At 38.1% G+C, this 20,427-nt stretch overlaps 1 protein-coding gene across 1 annotated transcript in view; it reads left to right on the forward strand.

The window, feature by feature from the left end:
• Positions 1-20,427, forward strand: part of WDR49 (WD repeat domain 49) — a 135,250-nt gene that overhangs the window by 18,748 nt on the left and 96,075 nt on the right. Inside the window, exons 3-5 of the mRNA XM_070403635.1 lie at positions 10,575-11,015; positions 13,068-13,244; positions 14,518-14,692. Of these exons, the coding sequence (XP_070259736.1) occupies positions 10,575-11,015; positions 13,068-13,244; positions 14,518-14,692 (793 nt within the window). The remainder of the gene's footprint in view (positions 1-10,574; positions 11,016-13,067; positions 13,245-14,517; positions 14,693-20,427) is intronic.

The raw sequence follows: 20,427 nt of genomic DNA on the forward strand, positions 1-20,427 counted from the left end.
ACGTTTAAAGTTATTATTGAAAGGTACTTGTTTGTACCCATTTCTTTTTTGTGTGTGTGGCTGTTTTCTTTCTGAGCTTTTTATTTCTTCTTTTTACACCAGTCCCTTTAGCATTTCTTGCATTGCTGGTTTGGTGGTGCTAAACTCCCTTAGACTTTTTTTGTCTGTGAAGCTTCTTATTTCCCCTTCAAATTTGAATGATAGCCTTGCTGGATAGAGTATTCTTGGATTCAGTCCTTTGCTTTGCATCACTTTGTAGATTTCCGTCCATTCTTTTCTGGCCTGATGTGTTTCTGTTGAGAAATCATTTGATAGTCTAATGGGAGATCCCTTGTATGTAACTTTCCGTCTCTCTCTTGCAGCCTTTAAGATTCTCTCTTTGTCCTGAACACTTGCCATGGTAATTATGATGTGTCTTGGTGTGGGTCTTTTCGGGTTCACCTTGTTTGGGACTCTCTGTGCTTGTGTGACTTTTTTCTTCCCCACCTCAGGGAAGTTTTCTGATATTATTTCTTTGAATAGGTTTTCTAATCCTTGTTCCTCTTTCTGTTGTTCTGGCACCCCTATTATTCGTATGTTGTTTCGCTTCAAGTTGTCCCAAAGCTCCCTTAGGCTCTCCTCCTGTCTTTTAATTTTTTTCTCCAATTGCAGGACAGTTTGGGAGTGTTTTGCTTCCTTGTCTTCTAATTCACTAATTCGGTCCTCCGCTTCTCCTAGTCTACTGTTGATGCTTTCAATGGTGTTTTTTATTGTAGCTATATCGCTCTTCATTTCTTCTTGGGTCTTGCATAAGTTATTGATTTTTTCATCTGTTTCTTCTTGCTTCTTGCATAAGTAGTTGATTTTTTCCTCCATCCGGTTTATGCATGCTAGGACCCTTATTCTGAATTCTATTTCTGTCATGTTGCATGCCTCTGTCTCACTTAGCTGCTTTTCTGGCGAGTCCTCCTTTTCTTTCCTTTGGGGGTTTCTTTGCCTACCCATGTTTGATCTTGCTGACATATGTAGATGTTGAGATGTTCAGTGGCTGCTCCCTGGGTGGCAGGGGCTCCTTGGGTTGTGGTTGCTGCTCAGACAGTTGCGGTAGCAGCTGCTTTCCAGTTGGCAGCAGCTCCTCTGGTGGGTGTTGTTCACAGCTGTGTTGGCTCTTCTGGCTGGTGGGGGGAGGCTTCACGTACAGCTGCTGTTCCACAGACAGAGGTTGTGGTGATCAAGAGGCTGTGGTGATCAGGAGGCTGCGGTGATCAGGGGGCTGCTGTTGCTTGGATCTGCTGCGTTGATTTAAAGGCACAAAATACAACAGAGCAAGGCACAATGTACCAGACACTGAACACAGGTATATTCACAATATTAATAACCCCAAATAAAGGTGACCACCCGAATTAAGAGAATTAGGGGATAAGGGAGAAAGAAGAGAAGAAGATAAAAGAGAGAGCAGAAAAGAAAAATAAGAAAAAAACAAACAAAAAAGGAGTGCAAAAATAGAATTGGGAAAAAAGAGGGGGGAAAAAAGAGAGAGAAAAAAGAGAATGAAGTAGAAGCGGGGAAGAGACTATTTGTATGAGGAGCAAACTCCCATAGAACTGCCACTATTCTCAACAAATTCCAGCAACAGATCCCTGGAGATGAATGCAAACTACAAACCACCAATAATATCAAGAGGGGTAAGGGAAAACAGAAGCACAAAAATAACCGGGGTGGGGTGGGAGAGGGAAGGGAAAAACCAGCAGAAAAAAAAAAGAAAAAGAAAAAGAACCTCACAAACAGTCCTAAAAAAGAAGAAGAAAAAACACAAAACAATACAAACAAACAAATAAAAAAAAACAAAGCCCAATATATTCAACAATCAAGAAAACAATAGAAAGATAAGAGAAAAAAAATGTTTGGAAAGTGAAGAAGGATAAAGAATAGGTGTATAAGGATTTAGAGCAGTAGATTGGAAATAGGATATATAAGTAGGGTGGAATTAGACAGGGGGTAAAAAGAAGGAATTGGGAAAATCTGAAGCAGGAATAGGGTAAGAGAAACAGGACACCAAAAGGGGAAAAGTAAGGAAGAGGGTTTTAGCAAAGAGGTGAAATTGAGATAGGGAAAATTAATGCTAAAGGAATGATGAAAATAGAATGGAGAACACTAATCCCAAAAGAAAATAAAGAGAAAATAAAATGGCACTTTAAAAAATGGTAAAATGGTAGCAGTAATAATACTGGTTAAAAATAAAAATGTGGTAATTGAAAGGGTAAAATCAGGTGATGGAAAAAGAAGAAAAAGAAAAAAAAATTGGTTTCTTAGTAAAAAGGCGAAAAAATAAAAATAAAAATAAAATAAAATTAAATTAAATTAAAAAGAAAAAGAAAAAGAAAAAATTTGCAGTAGTGATGGTCCTTCGGCTCTTCCACTCTTCAGCCTGGTTCGCCTTAGTCCTGCCAGGTATTTAGGAGAGTGTTGAATCTGCCTGCATTACACTGTTCCTCCGTGTTGTAAATCACAGTCCTGATTTTAAAGCAGGCCGTATTTGTGATCCAGTCTGCCTTAATTTGTATTCCCCTAAGAGTCAGTTTGTGGCTCAGCCTCTGGGTGGCAGTGTTTTTGGGTTGGCCTCTGAGGCTATATAGCTTCTCTATCCTTTTTTAATCCTTACCCTGCTCTGTGTTGTTGGTGGGACTGAAAGTCCCTCTATAGGCCAGACCCTGGTAACTCCCAGGGACTAATCAGCTTGTTTTAATCCTTTATCACATACAGGGTGGAATCTGGGTGTGGCTGTGCTCCTTGCCTGGGGGGCTGGGGGGAGGAATTCCACCCTCTGGAGGAATGGCTGCCCCAGTCCTGGGCCCAGGGGTGTCTCAGCACTTGATTCGCTGCCACCTCCCCCGGCTCCCCCTCTCTCCTCAGCCTCTCCCCAGATTCCCCTCGTCTGCACCTTCGCCCTCTCTTCAGCACAGGTGAGTGTCTGTATCCGAACTGTCCTATGAGCAGGGTTCAGTGAAAACAAAGAAACAGACAAACGCCGGCCGGCCTCGGAAACACTCCTCTCTTACCGGTCTGGGAAACGCTCCTCTCTTACCAGCACTGCATGATCTGGGAAACGCTCCTCTCTTATGGGCACTGCATGGTCCGGTCAGTTCCTCAGGATGCCCCCTTTAGTCTCAGTTCTCCGCAATCACAAAATCTAAATCTCAAATCTCCTGGCGCCAGCAAACCCGCGGAACTCCTTACCCTGGTCAGGGTCTGTGTCTGTCCCAAGAGACGCGGCTGTCTGCCATGCGGTCTCCCTCCGACCCTCTGGGCTCAGGTCTGGCAAACTTTCCTGCCCAGATCCTTGGTTTTTAACCTTTCCAGGGGAGGTCTGCCTTTCCTGGCTGCAAACCGTCTCACCAGCCGAGTAAATTCACCAATTCGGGGTGGGTGTTATTAGTTTCAGCTGCTTACTCCTTTTGCTCCGGGACAAGACCTGGGACGCGTCTGCCTATATCGCCGCCATCTTGCTCCTCCTCTCCTGGTTGATTCTTGTATGTAACCTGACTGGGAATTGAGCCTACAGCCTTGGTGTATCAGGGCAATGCTCTAACCAACTAAGCTAGCTGGCCAGGATGGATCAGTTTATTAAAATTAGTAAATCTGTACAACTCCAGAGGCCTTACACACACACACACACACACACACACACACACACACACACACTCACACGCACACACACACAAATGAATTTAGCTTAAATCCTCAGAGAAGAGTCATTGCTCTCATGACTTTATAGTCTCAGTCTTTACTGTAAAACCTTTAACAGAGAATTAACCCTTCTTGAATATAAATGTGCTATACTCACAAAAAATTATCCCATATCATATACCATACATACATTGAATTATCAACTAGCCCTCAGAGCTACTTATTATATCCCTATTTAGAGGTGCAATAACTGAGGCGGAGGCAACCATACAACCACACAATATCCTTACCACAGCTTGTGATATATATATATATATATATATATATATATATATATATATATATATATAATAGAGCAGAATGAATGAAGTAATCCTAGTCCCAGAACATAAAAGGGAACCACTGACAAAATAAGGCAAATTCCTAAATTTTACCCAAAGCTATGCCAAAATTATGGTTTTATTTTCAAACTTCAAACAACAAAAGCTCATGAGTGAACAGTCAGTAACGGAATTGTCAGGTATATGATAGAATTTACTTTTCTGTCAAATTTCTTCAAGTTGGGCGTACTTATCAAATCTTCCCAGTGCATATTGGCATTATCAATGTGCAGAAAATTATTTTCATGATTTAACTCATTTTGGGGAAGAAAATTTGTTTTATTCTTTGTTTATGGCCTAGTTCCAATTTCATATTTCAGAATATAAAAAATATTGTTTTGATATTTGTCAGTCTAAACAGTTTCTTGTTCTTAGAAATAAAAATAAATTATTAGTTTATAGCAAGAAAATATTCTGAGTTTCAGAAAATATGTCATGTCATGCTTTTTAATGGGATACTAACATAGATATGAAGTTGATTGATGTAATGTAATAATTTAAAATAAAAGATCACCCTTGACTTAGTTTTCACAAACAGTTTACAGTTTTGTCTCAGATGGAGTGTTTTTAGGATCAGATTTCTTTCTCTACACTTAAAATCTGGGTCACTGAAAAATTTCCATGTATCTAAGCTTTTTAGACTAAAAATAATTTAAGAAAGATAAGATAATGGACTTCTGAGTAGTGCAAGGGGCTAGATACCATTTATTTCTCAGGAAGTTAATTTAATTAAAGGCCTAGATTAACTTCTGTTAAATACTTGATTACATAGTCCTTGCTCACATATCTCAGTTAACCTTTTTGTATTACGATTTTATACTTCTTGAGGAATTTTAAGTTCCCAACAAAATTAAGGGGAAAATATAGATGTTACCCCTATATCCCCAACCCAAAACATGCATAAACTCTCTCATTATCAGCATCTCCCTCCAGCATAGTGCATTTGTTACAATTGATGAAGCTACCCAGACACATCGTATGTAATCACCCAAAGTCCAAAGTTTATATTAGGGTTCATTCTTGGTGTTGTACTTTCTGTGAATTTGGACAAATGGATAATGACAGGTACCATCATTATGATATTCAACGGAGTAGTTTCACTGCCTTGAAAATGCTCTGTGCTCTGCCAATTTTTTTTATTGTTTCTAGTTTTGCCTTTTCTAGAATGTCATGTAGTTGGAATCATACAGCATGTAACCTTTTCAGATTGGCTTCTTTCACTCAGCAATATGTATTTAAGTTTCCTCTGTATCTTTTCATGACTTGATAGTTCATTTCTTTTTAGCATGGAATAATACTCTATGTTATGGAAGTACCATCATTTATTTATCCACTCACCTTCTGAATGACATTTTGATTGCTTCCAAGTATTGGCAGTTATAAATAAAGTTGTTGTAAACATCTATATGCTAATTTTTGTGTGGATGTAGGTTTTCAGCTCCCTTCGGTATACACTGAGTGGCCAGATTATTATGACCACCTGACATTTGTAGGCAAATTAGCTATAATTTCGCGCTGAAGTTGCCAGAGGGCAGGATCATTATAAATAGGGAAGCAGGTTGTTTACCATGACAGTAGTAAAAGTGATTTTTTTCTGAAGATATGGGTAAACAACGCGATTTAACAGGCTTTGAATGTGGGATATATAAAGGGTGTCCCAAAATTCACACAAGAAGTAATTTTGATAGATAACACAGGTTTATAAATAAAAATTATAAATTCTTTATTAAATAGGGAAGCAGGTTGTTTACCATGACAGTAGAAGTGATTTTTTTTCTGATGATATGGGTAAACAATGCAATTTAACAGCCTTTGAATGTGGGATATATATTATTATGAGTGGCCAGATTATTATGACCACCCCATCAGTACTTCGTTAGGCCACTTTTGTTCTTCAATACTGCAGCGATTCTTCTTGGCATTGAGTCCATGAGATGTTGAAAGGTGATACGAGGAATCTGACACCAGGCCTGATGAATAGCACTGTCCAGTTCTGTGAGATTTGATGGTTGTGGAACCAGTTGCCTGATGGCTCTTTTAACTTTGTCCCACAAATGCTCAATTGGATTGAGATCTGGTGATTGTGGGGGCCACCTAAGCAAGGTAAAGTCTCCCTCATATTCTTGAAACCACTCCTGCACAATATGAGCACCATGGCATGGCGCATTGTCTTATTGGAAGAAGCCATCTCCATTGGGATACGCCATCAACATGATAGGCTGAACTTAATCAGCAACGATACTTAGGTATGTTGTGCTATTCAGATGTTGTTCCACATGAATTAAAGGGCCCATATCATGCCAGGAAAACATGCCCCAAACCATAACACTGCCCCCACCAGCTTGAAGGGTTGTACTCATGCATGTGGGGTGCATGCTTTCATGCTGTTTCCGCCAAATTCTCACTCTGCCATCTACATGATACAACTGGAAACGTGATTCATCGGACCACATGACTTTTTTCCAATGCTTGACTATCCAATCCTTGTGTTCCTGTGCAAATTGGAGACGTTTTATCTTGGTAACTGCGGACAGTAAAGGTGTTCGAACAGGCCTTCGGCTTCCATATTCCATATGATGCAGTGTGCAGCTAATTTGCCTAGAAATGTCAGGTGGTCATAAATATCTGGCCACTGCTGAGGAGATATATTAAGGTCTTTGGCCTACTTTTTAATAGAGTTGTTTTTCTTATTGTTGAAATTTAAGAATTCTTCATATATTTTAGATGAGTTCTTTATCAGATATATCTTTTGAAAATATTTTCTCTTAGTCTATGATTGTCTCTCATTCTCTTGACATTATATTTTACAGAGCAGAAGGTTTTTAATTTTAATGAAGTCCAGATTATAAATTATTTCTTTCATGATTCATGCCTCTTGTTATATTGCATCTAAAAAGTCATCACCACACTCACTGATCATCTAGGTTTGCTTCTATTTTCTCTTCCAGGAGTTTTATTGTTTTCTGTTTTATATTTAGGTTTGTGACTCATTTTGAATTAATTTTTGTAAAGGACATAACGTCTTTGTATAGATTCATTTTTTCATCATGTGGATGTTCAGTTATCCCAACAGCATTTGTTAAAAATATTATCTTTTTGTCATTTTATTTTCTCCTTTGTCAAACATCAGTTTGCGACTAGATGGGGACTGGGCCAGAGCCAGTCTGCTTCAGGCTGGCCTGTAGTGTGTGGGTTCTTGACTTTGTGCAGGAAAGATTTCACAACACAAGTCCAGGTGATTATGAGGATATATTTTTTAATTCTTTATTGTTTAAAGTATCACATATGTCTTTTTCCCCCCCATTGACCTCTCCCCAGCTGCTCCCACCCACCAGCACATACCCTCACCCCCCTACTGCCTGTGTCCATTGGTTATGCTCATCATATGCATGCATACAAGTCCTTTGGTTGATCTTGTACCCACTCCCCCTCCCTGCCCTCCCTCTGAGGTTGGACGATCTTTTCGATGCTTCTACACTTTTAAAGCTGAGGACATGAAACAAAGGAAAGACTTAGGGTAGAAGAAGCAACAGGAGAGAACCTAGGTGGTGCTCTGCTTTGGCTCCCTGGAAACATTATAGGAAAGAAGTGATGCTGTTAGCTCACTGTGAAGTGGAGGTCACAGAGACAAAAGTGAGCCAAGGTGGGGCTGCTGTTAGCTGGAAAGTTAGAGAAAAAAGGGGCCTTGAAGACAGAGCCAGGGGGTAAGCCCAGGACAAGCTGCCATTGCCCATTGCTCTCCTAGTTCCAAGTCTCAGGAGACTCTTAGAATTAGGAGGAAGTAAAAAGTTCAGGCCAGGAAAGGCATATGGGCATGCTTTAAAGCAAGACCACACGGGGTCTTTGTCTTGAAAATTTTTATCTTTTTTCTGTGGGTGAGAATCTTAGGGGAGGGTTTCAGTAGAATATTCATCAGCTTTCCAGGTATGTTTTTAGCATGATAATAAAATTGGGGAGTTTGGGATTTTTCTTTGGTCCCCTTTACTGTTTTACTTTTATCTTTGATCTGTCTGGCTCTAAATAGGTTTTTGTTATTTGTTCCCCTGACTTTATCTGTCCTTGGTTTTAGCTAGCACAAGTGGCATTAATTGGGTCTCTGTTTTTTATCTCCCCAACCATGATGATTTAAGCTATGTATTCTCTGCTTAGGGAGAAGAGGTATAAACCATTTGTTCTCAAGTGTCCTTGGTTAGAGAAGATAAGGTCTTCTATACTATAACTTTATAGTAAGTCTAGAAGTTGAGCAGAGTCAGTCCTCCATCTTTGTTCTTGTCCTTCAATATTTTATTAGCTTGTTGGGGTCTTTTGCCTTTCCATATAAACTTTAGAATCAGGTTTTTTATCCACAAAATAAGTTTCTGGGATTTTGATTGGGATTTCATGGAATCTTTGGATTATTTTGAATCTTCCTGTTCTTGAACAGGTACTCTCCATTTATTTAGTTCTTGATTTCTTAATCAAAAGTTTGTAGTTTTTATCAGATAGATCTTGTACATATGTAGTTTGTTAGATTTACACATAAGTATTTTATTTTTGTGGTTGGTAATGTAAATGGTATTATGGTTTTAATATCAAATTCCATTTGTTCATTGCTTGTTCATGCCATTTATTCAAAGCCCTTGGCTTTTGTATATTAGTTTTATATCCTACAACCTTGCTGTAATCACTCAGTAGTTTCAGGAGTTTGTTGATTCTTTCAGACATTCTACATAGATGACCATGACATCTTCTTATTGTATTAAGTGAGCTTACAGTATGATGTTGAAGACCAATGATGAGAGTGGACATTCTTGCCTTGTACTAGATCTTAGTAGGAAAACTTAAAGTTTCTCACCATTATGCATATTGTATGTTTTTTGCAGATATTATTTATCAAGTTGAGGAAGTTTCCTTTTATTCTTAGTTTACTGAGAATTTTTATCATGAATGGGTATTGAATTTTGTCAAACAGTTTTTATGCATCTATTGATATATCAGTTAATCTTTATAACAATTTTCTTGTGACTGATATTGCCATATTCATTTTATAGATGGGGAAATTAAGGTTCAGCAGTGATGTAGCCTCCCAATAGTTCCCCAATTTCCGGTGGAGTCAGGATTAAATCTACAATTGTTTGACCTGCTCTATTATAGGCTGCCTCCCAGAGCTAACTGTCAACCCTTACTTTTTGGCTCTGAACTAATAGGAAAAGTAGATTCTCTCATCATGAGTCTCAATACACAAACAACCTACCAATATTAAGCTATGTACTTTCTTGAAATATGGATGATTTTTATTATTCATGAATTCTGTATTTGTGAATTTGCCTACCTGCTAAAACTTATTTGTAATGTCAAAACCAATACTTAAGGCAATTTTATGAACATTCACAGACATATGAAGAATAGCAAAAAACTTCCAATGTACACACTCCAGGCTGAGGTCAGAGAAGATAATACTGTACTCTGCCTTCTTATTTCAATTCTCTTACCATAAACAAGAATCCTATTTGTGCCAAGTTTTTTGCATTTTGTGCTTTTTGTTGGTTATTTCACTCTTTATATGGCCCCACAGAGCAGTGCTGAAGTGCTAGCTAGTGTTTCTAAGTGCAAGAAGGCTGTGATGTGCCTTATGAAGAAAATTCCTGTGCTAGATAAATTTCATTCAGTCATGAGTTATAGTGCTGTTGGCCATGATTCAATATGAGTGAATTAATAATATAGATTAAATAAGGTGTCTTTCAGCAGAAACACACATAAAACAAAATTATGAATTGATCAGTTGATGAAAATACTGTGACCAGAGGCTCAAAGAAGCCTAACCCTGTATTTCCCCTAGAATCAATGGTTGAATATCTGCTGATTTAGTGTTTGTAGAGACTTCATAAAACATAACTAACATTAATAACAAAAGTCAACTGTATATGTGTTTACTGTTCTTTGTGTTTATTTATAGAAGTGGATTACTTGCCCTTGAATTAAATTTCCACTGTTGTATAATTTTACTTGTTGTGCTAAACTTTCTTCAAGGATTCACCCATTTTCTGTAAATCACTGAATTAATTTACTACGGATGTTATAAGCAATTATTATGAGTTTAGTAGCTTACACAGCTCTATTCTCTCACAGTTCCAGAGGTCAGAAGTTTCAAAATGGGGCTAAAATCAAGGTGATGTCAGACTTGTCTTCCTTCTATAGATTCTAGGAGACAATATGTTTCCTTGCCTTTTTCAACTTCTAGAAACTGCCCACAGTCCCTAATACATAGCCCTGCATCACTCTGACCCCCATTTCCATCATCATATCTAATCTCTGACTCTCCTGCCTCCCTCTTCCACTTACAAGGACACATGTTATTGAGGATGTCTGCTTGTAGCACTATCAGTTATTTGCTCCCTCACCCCAAGTCACTTAAGCATAAAGTAAAAGACATTTTTCTTTGCATCTTGGAAGAATCACTGATTAGATCCACCTTGGGAGTGGGCGTAGCACAACACTCTGGTACTTAGGATGTTTTCACTGCTGTCTTCTTTTTATCCCAATTTCTAGCCCCTAGAGCCAGGTCAAACCATCTGTATGTCTCGAGAAGAGTTTATGCAGAGGATGGCAGAGATCGTTGGTTGGGGCACAAAGGAGGAATACGGGAAGCTCTTTGACAAAGTGGATGTGGCCCAGGATGGCTTCATTAACTGGGACAAGCTGACTTCATTTATGCTGTTAACACTTTATGAAAACGACGAACGAGCAAAGGTGACTGAGGTTCCCCAGTGGAAAGACCTTAAGTTCCTCCCAGTGAAACACAAGGACACCATTCAAAACATCATTTTCTTAAAGAATTCAAGTCGTTATCTGACCATCAGTCAGGAAGGTTTATTAGGAATCTGGGGAGAGAATTTAAAGCTGCAAAAAACATTCCCCATCACTTCAGATGCCACCAAGCTTAAACACCTGTGGGTGACAAGTCTGGTTTCTCTGGAAAATGTAAACAAGGTACAAAGTTTTTATACATAAATTTATTCCTTGTATAAGGGGACCCATGATGGGACAGGGTTCCAGATCAATGTCAAGTGTAACACTAGCAGCAACAGAGCATTACTCTTTTGTGCCTCTAACCTGACCGGGAGGGAATACAAGTAGAGCCAAGGGAGCTACTCTCTTTTCCAAGCTGTTCTCTTGTGTGCCTTTAAATGACACGGCTGATGATTCAGATGCTTGGCTTTGTCTCCACTGTGGTCATGCTGCATTATATGCAGAACTGAGAGGCTATACAATGCGTGGCACAGCTGAGTGCAATTAAAGGGAACTGTTTGTCTCATTTTGATGATTTTGACCACTGTACTAATCAGTTTCTTAATTCTGATGTGTAGGGTCCACTCACTCTAAATATCTTTCTATAACCATGCCTACGAGCAAGGTAACATACTGAAAGGAAAATCAGTTTGTGAGAGGATGCAGCTTAAAGAATTCATGTTCTTAGTATTTTATATTAAGTAGATGGTAAATTTCACTTTAAAAATTTTAAACTCACACACGAGCATGAATAATAGTATTAAGAACCAATATTCACCCTTAACCATTTTCGAATTCACATGCAATCTTGTTTCATCTATACCTCCCTTCTTTGAAATCCAAAACATTCAATCATTTAATCTGCAAATATTTGGTATTTTTAAAATGTGTCTCTTTTTAGTATAACCAAAACACCACTCTACATTTAATATAAATAGCAATAATTCATTAATATCATTAAATATCCAGTCATGTACATATTTCCTTGTCTTACTGTTTTTAATAGTTTATTGTTTGACAGTTAGTTTGAACCAAGATCCAAATAAATTTCAAACATTGTGAATAGTTGCTATGTTTCTTTTTTCTACACATTTTCTCCTCTGTGTGGTTTAGTATTATGATAATATTGGTTTTTATAAAATGCTTTCAGAAGTGTTTCCTCCACTTCTACTTTTTGGGGGAAGAGATTTGAAGGATTAGTGTTGATTCTTTAAATGTTTGTGGAATTTATTAGTGAAGCATCTGGGACTAGAATTTTTTTTATTACTAATTTAGTCTTTTATTGTGTGTCTGCTGAGTTTTTTATGCCTTTTGAGTTAGTTTAGGTGATTTTTGTATTTCTATGAATTTGTTCATTTAATTGAAGTTATTTGTTGCCATGTAATTGTTCACGGTATTTTCTTCTTTTTTTAAACACTTATCCAAGGATATTTTTCCATTGATTTTTTTAGAGACTGGAAGAGAGAGGGAAAGACAGAGAGAAATATTGATGTGAGAGAAACACATTGATTGGTTGCCTCCTGCATGCACCCTGACCAGGGCCTGGGCCAGGGAGGAGCCTGCAACCCAACCGAAGTATGTGCCCTTGACCAGAATCAAACCTGGGACCCTTCAGTCAGCAGGCCAATGCTCTATCCACTGAACCAAACTGGCTAGGGCCATGGTATCATCTTATAATCCTTTTTTTATTTCTATAAAGTTGATAGTAATATCCACTCTCTTATTTATGATTTTAGTAATGTGTATCTTTTCTCTTTTATTTCTTGGATTAGATTAGGTAAGCTTTGTCAATTTTATTGAAAAATTTGTTGGCTCTTTTAAAAATAGATTTTAGGATATTATGTGGCTTAGGAAGGCTTCTTACCAGGTTTTTATCAATTGAGTTTTGTGACAGCTTCTGCTTGCTTTGTAAAACATGGTTTGTAAAGCTTCTGTTATGACTGTGCAAACCTGTAGCTCTCTGTGTCTTTGTTTTGTGATTACTCATCTTGTTCCCATAGTTAGAAGTTGGTGAGTATATGAAGTAAAAATAAAGAATGTTCAAATGACATCAATGGCAAATATTTTTTCTTGGTTACTGTCCAAAGTTAGAATAAAACACATTTGTGCCACTATGCAATACTTATGTAATGCTCTTAAGAATCCTTAGGGAATGATGTCTGATTTGGTGCTAAGATTTGCATGTCTGCTTTGCATATTGATTTCACTAAATCCATCAGACATGTTTTCTGACTTTCTACCTTGTTTCTTTAGATAGCGGTGGCTTTTACAAGGAAAGAGATTTGTTTTTATGATCTGCTGTCCAAAGAACAATTTCCTTGTCAATATAAACTCCAAGGCCTGAAAGGAACACCAATTTGCATGGATTATTGGTATAACCCTCTTGATGCCAATGAATCAATTCTGTCTTTTGGAGACATAACTGGAAAGGTAAGTAAGGGAACAATAAGATTGAACACTTCTCTATTTAATTATCAAACAGTAGCTACATGTAGAAATAGAATGCAATGAGTGTGACCTTCTAATTGAACTGCATTATAGATTATAAGACCACACACAATGGACATGGAAAAAAATGGATTAGGTCATCACAATTTCTCTTCTTTTTTTATTTTAAGTTTTTATTTATTGATTGACGAGAGAGAGAGAGAGAGAGAGAGAGAGAGAGAGAGAGAGAGACATCTATCAGTTGCTTCCCGCCTATGCCTGGACCAGGAATTAAACCTGCAACCTGGGTCTGTATCCTGACTGAGAGTGGAACCCGCCACCTTTTGATGTATCAGATGACACTCCAACCAACTGAGCCACACCAGCCAGGGCCTCTCTTCTTGCTTATAACAAACAATCTTTATTGTGGGTTTTCTTGACTATGTATAATCTCAATTTTCATATTTAGAAATTTTTTTTTATTTTTTCACCATAGGGTGCTTATAATCTTAAAAAATATATATATTTTTTTGACTTCAGAGAGGGAGAGAGAGATAGAAACATCAGTGATGGAGAGAATCATTGATCGGCTGCCTACTGCATGCCCCACACTGGGGATTGAGCCCACAACCTGAGCATGTGCCCCAACCAGGAATCAATGCCCAGCCATTGAGCAACACCAGCTGGTCTAGATGCTTATAATCTTTCAGATTCCAATATTAATAAACACTTAATATCAAATGACTAAAGTTATCTCTCGTAACTCTTTCAAATTCCTTATTCTGATTTTTATTCATAAGGTTTCAGGCTTCTCAGTACCAGCCTTCTGGAAAGTGATCATTTCCTCTACATTTAACGAAGGATAGATGCATTAGAGAGGCAGCACAGACACCCAGACAGGGAGGCAATGATTTCTGACTTCCTATCAAATTCCACCCTATCTCTGTAAAATTATTATCTACTGAATGACACTAGAATATGGCTGTGAACTCTTAAGTAGTCTAATTTGAACAATTTCCTTTTATAATTGTCAAAGATTTTTATTCTTACTCTTATTAATGACGAGTATATCATAAAAGTAAATGAACCACCCTTGGTAATTGCCTTACTAACATTGTAGTTGTTCTGTCTTTTAATATGACTGCTTGCATCTTTTAAATAATATTGAAGAACTTCCTATTAATTCAATATCAATTTTTTAATATTAAAGAATGTAGATTTTTCTTGCAACAATTTCTCTGCCCATGTTTGTTTCTCTTTCAATATTCCTCTCAAGGTTCAAGCCATTGTTTTCACGACAGCCTTGATTTCCCTGTTTGAGCGTCCTGCTAGTGCATGTGAAAATGAAGAAGCCACTGTGACCATTAACTGGGCAGAACTGCTCTCTGGATATCACAAATGTTGCTATACGTTAGAGCACAAACTTCATCATGGAGAGTGGGTCAGGCAAGGTACTGCATTTCCATAGTAATGAATGAAACGATCAGCTTCAACTTCTTCATTTATATTCTTTGATGAAAATGTTTCATACAAAATGTTCAAGTTTAGACACCAGTAATTAGTTCTCTGGAGATTTTGTCCTGGACTCTTTGCTATCCCTTGCATACTAGCAAGACTCTTTCTTTCTTTTATTTCTTTCTAAATTATGTCTCATAAATTAATTCAGGTGAACTGTGCACTCAAAACATCTCAAGAGAAGGGAGAAAATTGCCACAGAATCCATTTAACTTCGACACCACTCTGATCCTACCTGGTCTCATCTAGTCGCTTCAAGATGCTTAATAAAAGGATTTAACAAATTCCCTCAAAACCACTCCTTTGTTTCCTTTATGCTCTCATGGGAAATATATTAGTTTGACTGCCTTCAAATGGAAACTTCTTAATTACCTTTTCTACCTTTTTCTCTTTTTTGATATAGTGACTGAGTTTCTCTGATCTTAGGTGACATTTCTGTGTGTGATAGGATTAGTTATAAAACAGAAACTAGAGAAAGCCAGAACTTTCACAAACCTAGTCACCAATGAGTTTATTAGTTTCACAATATGCCTAATTTTTACAAAATTTGCATCTGATGGTCAAGATCCAGATGTGCGATGTCCACTCTAATATCTCCTTGGGTCCAGAAACTGAGGACTATGGTATTTTTCTCATTACTAAATTGCTACACTAAATAATGCCCATGGAGGGGAATGGAAACTCACACACTCATTGACTGCATTGTAGGTCTAGTTCTAATTTGCTTTGAAGAATAGAGTCAAAATGGACCCAATCGTTGGCTCTTATGGTAGTTTTACACTTTTTGGGTTTTAGGAAGTTGGTGATTCTTTAATGCATGACCCACAATAATAATATTTCATAGGAAAAACTATTGATCGTGCATTTTCCTTCAGTATAAATCATATCATGTCTTTGGTACCTTCTACCCATCCTTTAATTATGGCAGGATATTAATAGTGGAAAAAAACAAAATATCTTATTTATTTATTTATTTTGGTCATCAACTATGTGTGACAGGCACACAATTGTGTGTTACATTTTCATAAAATGGAAACAAAAATCACAGTACTAGAAACTGTAAGGGGCTATTGAAGCTGCTTCCAAACAAGCATGATATTTTAATACATAAACCAAAGACTAGATAGACTATGGTAATACAGTCATAGTTCTTAAAATCTACTTGTGGTAGATTTCCTGAAGTTTAGTGTATTATTTGAGCCCCAATGACCTTAAATTAATATGGATAATACAGAGAAGTAGCTAATAGAAATCTGTTTTTGAAAAGATTGGGGATGTACCAAGCATGGTTTTAAAATTGAGATTTTTTTTCTGAACATGAATAATTGTTTAAGTATCACTTTTATGCACAGGGGAACAATGTCAAATTCTCACTCTAAACCCTGTCACTCTTTCATTTAAACCTTTCAAAAAGCAACCCTGTTGGTGAAGTAAACTGCTCATCAGTATTTGTCTGTTAAGTTGAAGGACAAAGAACTTTTCTCTTGGGCCATGTGAATTCATTGCTCATCTTGTTTACGATGTATGCTTTCTTATCTTTAGTTTTCTTATCTACAGACAAGAGAACATTGGAACTTAGTTTAGTATCAACAGTAGAGATTCCTGTTTAAAACATGAAGAATCCAACTTTAGAGTTTAGCCTCTAAATCACTGCAATTAGGAAATGGTTAAAGAAAAGTTTTATATGTGAAAAATAGTAGGGATCTTTGCTATCTAGCCTGGATTATGTAATTTCATAGCTTTTGAATCAAAATTCATTGTAACTAAGTGGATATTCTTTAGAAGAATAGCTGAGAAAACATATTTACTTTGGCCAGTTTGTTTAAATTGTAGACTTCATGTGTCAATCAATCAACAATTATTTATCTTTTATGCGCTTTAAAATTGCCTTAGGCATTGGAGACTGTAGAATTAAGAGTAATTATAGGCTTGACTCTCAAAAAACTTAATATATGAGGAGAAGGGAGGAAGCAGGGAGGAGTGAGGGGGGCTGGAGTCCAATATAGGACAATGGCTTCCTAGGGACTATGCTCCTTGGTCTGCAAGACTTACTCTCTCAGGAGCAAGTAAACATTGGCTGCTTTCATTTGATATTTTTTTACCCCAGCAGCATGATTTGATATCCTTAGAACTCCTCAAGAACTATTTTTGCTGATTTTCTTCTCAGTGTGAGGACAAAATGTACAATTAAGAAAAGAAACACTTGAGCACGCAGGCTAATAATGTTTCACTGAAGCTAAGGATAGAATATCTAAAGAACTGAAATGTCAAAGGAAAAACTCAGTTTCTGACATAAGAGTATTAGCTTAGTGCCTTATGATAAGGTACCGACTTCTTATTTATTGCTTTGAGGTAGAAAATATTTTCATCTTGTCTGAGGGGTTCTGTGTCACATTTTAATGGAAAAATAATTACATCCTGAAATGCTTGCAAAGTAGGTACAGAGATTTCAGGCAATAGTGGCAAGATATAAATGTCTTAAATCTCAGGGAATTTTCCTTTTTTTTTTTTTTTTTTTTTTGGTCCCAAATAATTGCCTTCTCATGTAGACAGTATCATTGAAAACCACAGAATGGAGGTGCAGCTGTTGAAAGAGTGAGCATTCAACAGCCAACAATAAAAACTACGGATTCTTTATTACATTGAACTGTGTTTTGCCACCTTTGTCTGACCACGGCCAGGAGAAGATACAAAACAGTTTGAACTGATAGCTACATCCCTAATTGCTGTGCTAATTAATGGCGCTGTGCCAGAGAATTTAGAATACGGATGCCAGGCTGTTTCCGCAGGGAGCCTTCATAATTGATAGGGACTAGGTTTGGAATCAGATTTAGTGTCTTGCTTGTGTGTGGTTCCACTTGGCTGTATCTAAATCAGTCCTCCGGACAAAAAGATGGTGCACCACGGAGTTAGCTGGAACACCCGCCTTTCCTGCCAGCCCCCCTCGCTGCGTTCAAAGCAGTGGAAACCAGCTGCAAGCTGGTTGCCTAGGTTTGAATAAAAGAGGTTTTATTCTAGGTTTCTTCCTGCAGCTTGTCCTGAGGCATGACGGAAGGGGAAGGTCCGTTTGTATCATGAACATGGATCTAATCAGCATTTTGTAAAATCATTAAATGAATTGCATTGTTTTAAAAATTGCTTGCCAGTGATGAATTAGATGCACTTTGATTTTTAAAAATGGAAGAGAGTTGTTTCTATCTTTCCTCTTTCAAATAGTAGTTGCTCAGAATATAGTGAGCCCCATGGTGGTCTCAGAGAATGGGACTCCAACTTCAAAATAAGAAATGCAACTGAAAATACACTCTCTCAAATAAGAGAACATCAAAGGAAGTTCAAGGCAAGGTGTTTTCCCAAGTCACATGACTCATAAAGTAAAAGCCAAGAGAATGATAAGAATTCCTAGTTAGACATGGCCCAGTTTTTACCCTGCTTCAGATCTACCTGTTGGCAACTGACAGAGAGTGGTCTTGTTCTAGCTCACTCTAAGTGCACCTAATAGCATTACTTACTTAGTTTTTAGGTACAATTTTTCATTTTCAAATCACTTTTCTCACATTACCTAATTGCTATGATATAAGGGCATTTTGGCACATGTGAGGACAAGGATGGATGGTAGATTCCTTAATGTTTTCTAAGTGGCAGAGAGCAGAAAAGTTGAAAGTTAGCATCTTAATGGACAGACATTATCAAGTTGTCTTTTTCTCCCTCAAAATATTATCTAACACAAATTTATTTTTCATGCATTTCTTCTATTTTGACCACATGCGTTTTTATCACTAAGTGCTATATGGTATCATTTTGTGTGTTTTTAAGCCTTACATAACTGTATCACCCTGCTTGCATTCTCCTGCAATTTGTATTACTCCATGTTGTGAGATAAATCTGTGTTGATTTAAATGGATTTGCCACAGTATTTCTCAAGTTGTAGATTTTTCTACCCTTTATCTAGTCTCCTGTTGATGGACATGCAAGGAGCTTCCATGTTTTTGCCACTACAAATCATGCTTCTAGAACATTCTTTACATGTTTCTTCATGCACATACCTGGAGTCTTTTCAGCTCACATGCTTAGGGGTGGACTTGCTGTGTTGTGGGTTTGAGTTCACCTACCTTTGATTGCCAGGGATCCCACTTACAGTTATGCACAACTTGGCCATCTGTTGCCAGATGGTTCTTCAAACTGGTGTATCAGTTTACACTCTCAACAGCAGGCATATGAGATCCTGGTTGTCCACATCCTCACCAACCTTGGAATTGTTAGATGTTTACATTTTGCCCATCTGATGAGTGTGAAATACATTCATCAACTGTAGTTTTAATTTGCATTTTCCTGATTACTTGTGAGGATAAAACATCTGTCATACGTTTATTGGCTATTTAGAATTTGTCTTCTGTGAATTACCTGGCATATTTTTCTATTGAATTGTTCTTCTTTTTCTTATTGATTTGTGCTTCTTTTTTGTCAGTTATGTGTGTTACAAATATTTTCTCTCAGTGTGAGGCATATTTTTCATTTTGTTTTATGGTATTTTTTTATAAAAACAAGTTTTTAATTTAGTGTCAAATTAATCAGTCTTTTATAATTTGTGCTTCTTTTGGTGTATTGTCTTTTTTAAAAATCATTTTTTAATTTCTCAATTATAGTTAACATATAATATTATATTAGTTTCAGGTGCACACACCAGTGATTAGACATTATATAACTTACTAAGTGATCATCCTGGTAAATCTTGTACCCATCTGACACCATACATACATAGTTATTAGAATATTATTAACTACTAGAAGCCCAGCGCAAGAAATCATGTGGCCCCACCCAACCGCATGCGCCCCACTGTGCTTGCAGCCCCGCCCACCTGCGCACAGTCCTGCCCACCCACACATGCCTTGCCACGCTTGCAGCCCCACCCACCTGTGTATGCCTCCTGTTGAGTCTGGTCATTGGTTGTTCTGCGTTACGGCTTGATGACCACAGGCCTTTTATAATATAGATACTGGTGACCTGGTGCACGGATTTGTGCACATTGAAAGCAAATTAATTAGAAGGTGGCCAGCAGGCGGGACTGGGTGAGACGAGCTGGACACACCCTGGATCCAACCTCCCGTGGGCCCTCCCCGGTGTCTGCGGAGTGAGCAGGGGTCCCTCTGGCAGGTGGAGTCCTTCAGCCTGGCCTGAAGGGATCAGGCTGAAACTGGCTCTCCAACATCCCCCAAGAGGTCCTGGAGTGTGAGAGGGCATTCTGCAAAGTTTCTGTGGTACAGGGTGTGGAACGCAAATGCAAGTGTGCAGTAAACCAGATTCAGGGCCGACAGTACCCCAACAACAACATAACTTACGGTCGAAAGTGGAATTGTGTAGCCCGTGAGGAATCAGGCTCCCTCCTCTCTTGTTTTGGGGTGTGTCACCTGAGAATCACTGCTGCCAAGTCACTGCAGCTTGGAAGCTCCTGCGTTAAGCGTCTGCCCCAGTGGTCACTGTGTGTCATAGTGACCGGTTGGACGGTAGGAGGAACACTTAGCATATTAGCCATACACACACACACACACACACACACACACACACACACACACTAGTGGCCTGCTGCATGAAATTCGTGCACTTGGGGTGAGGAGGGGTCCCCCAGCATGGCCTATGCCCTGTCACAGTGTGGGAACCCAGCAATCCATTGCCC

This window comes from Myotis yumanensis, unplaced genomic scaffold (genome assembly GCF_028538775.1).
Source record: "Myotis yumanensis isolate MYYU_CA2020_CCGP unplaced genomic scaffold, mMyoYum1.0.hap1 SCAF_2, whole genome shotgun sequence".
NCBI lineage: Eukaryota > Metazoa > Chordata > Mammalia > Chiroptera > Vespertilionidae > Myotis > Myotis yumanensis.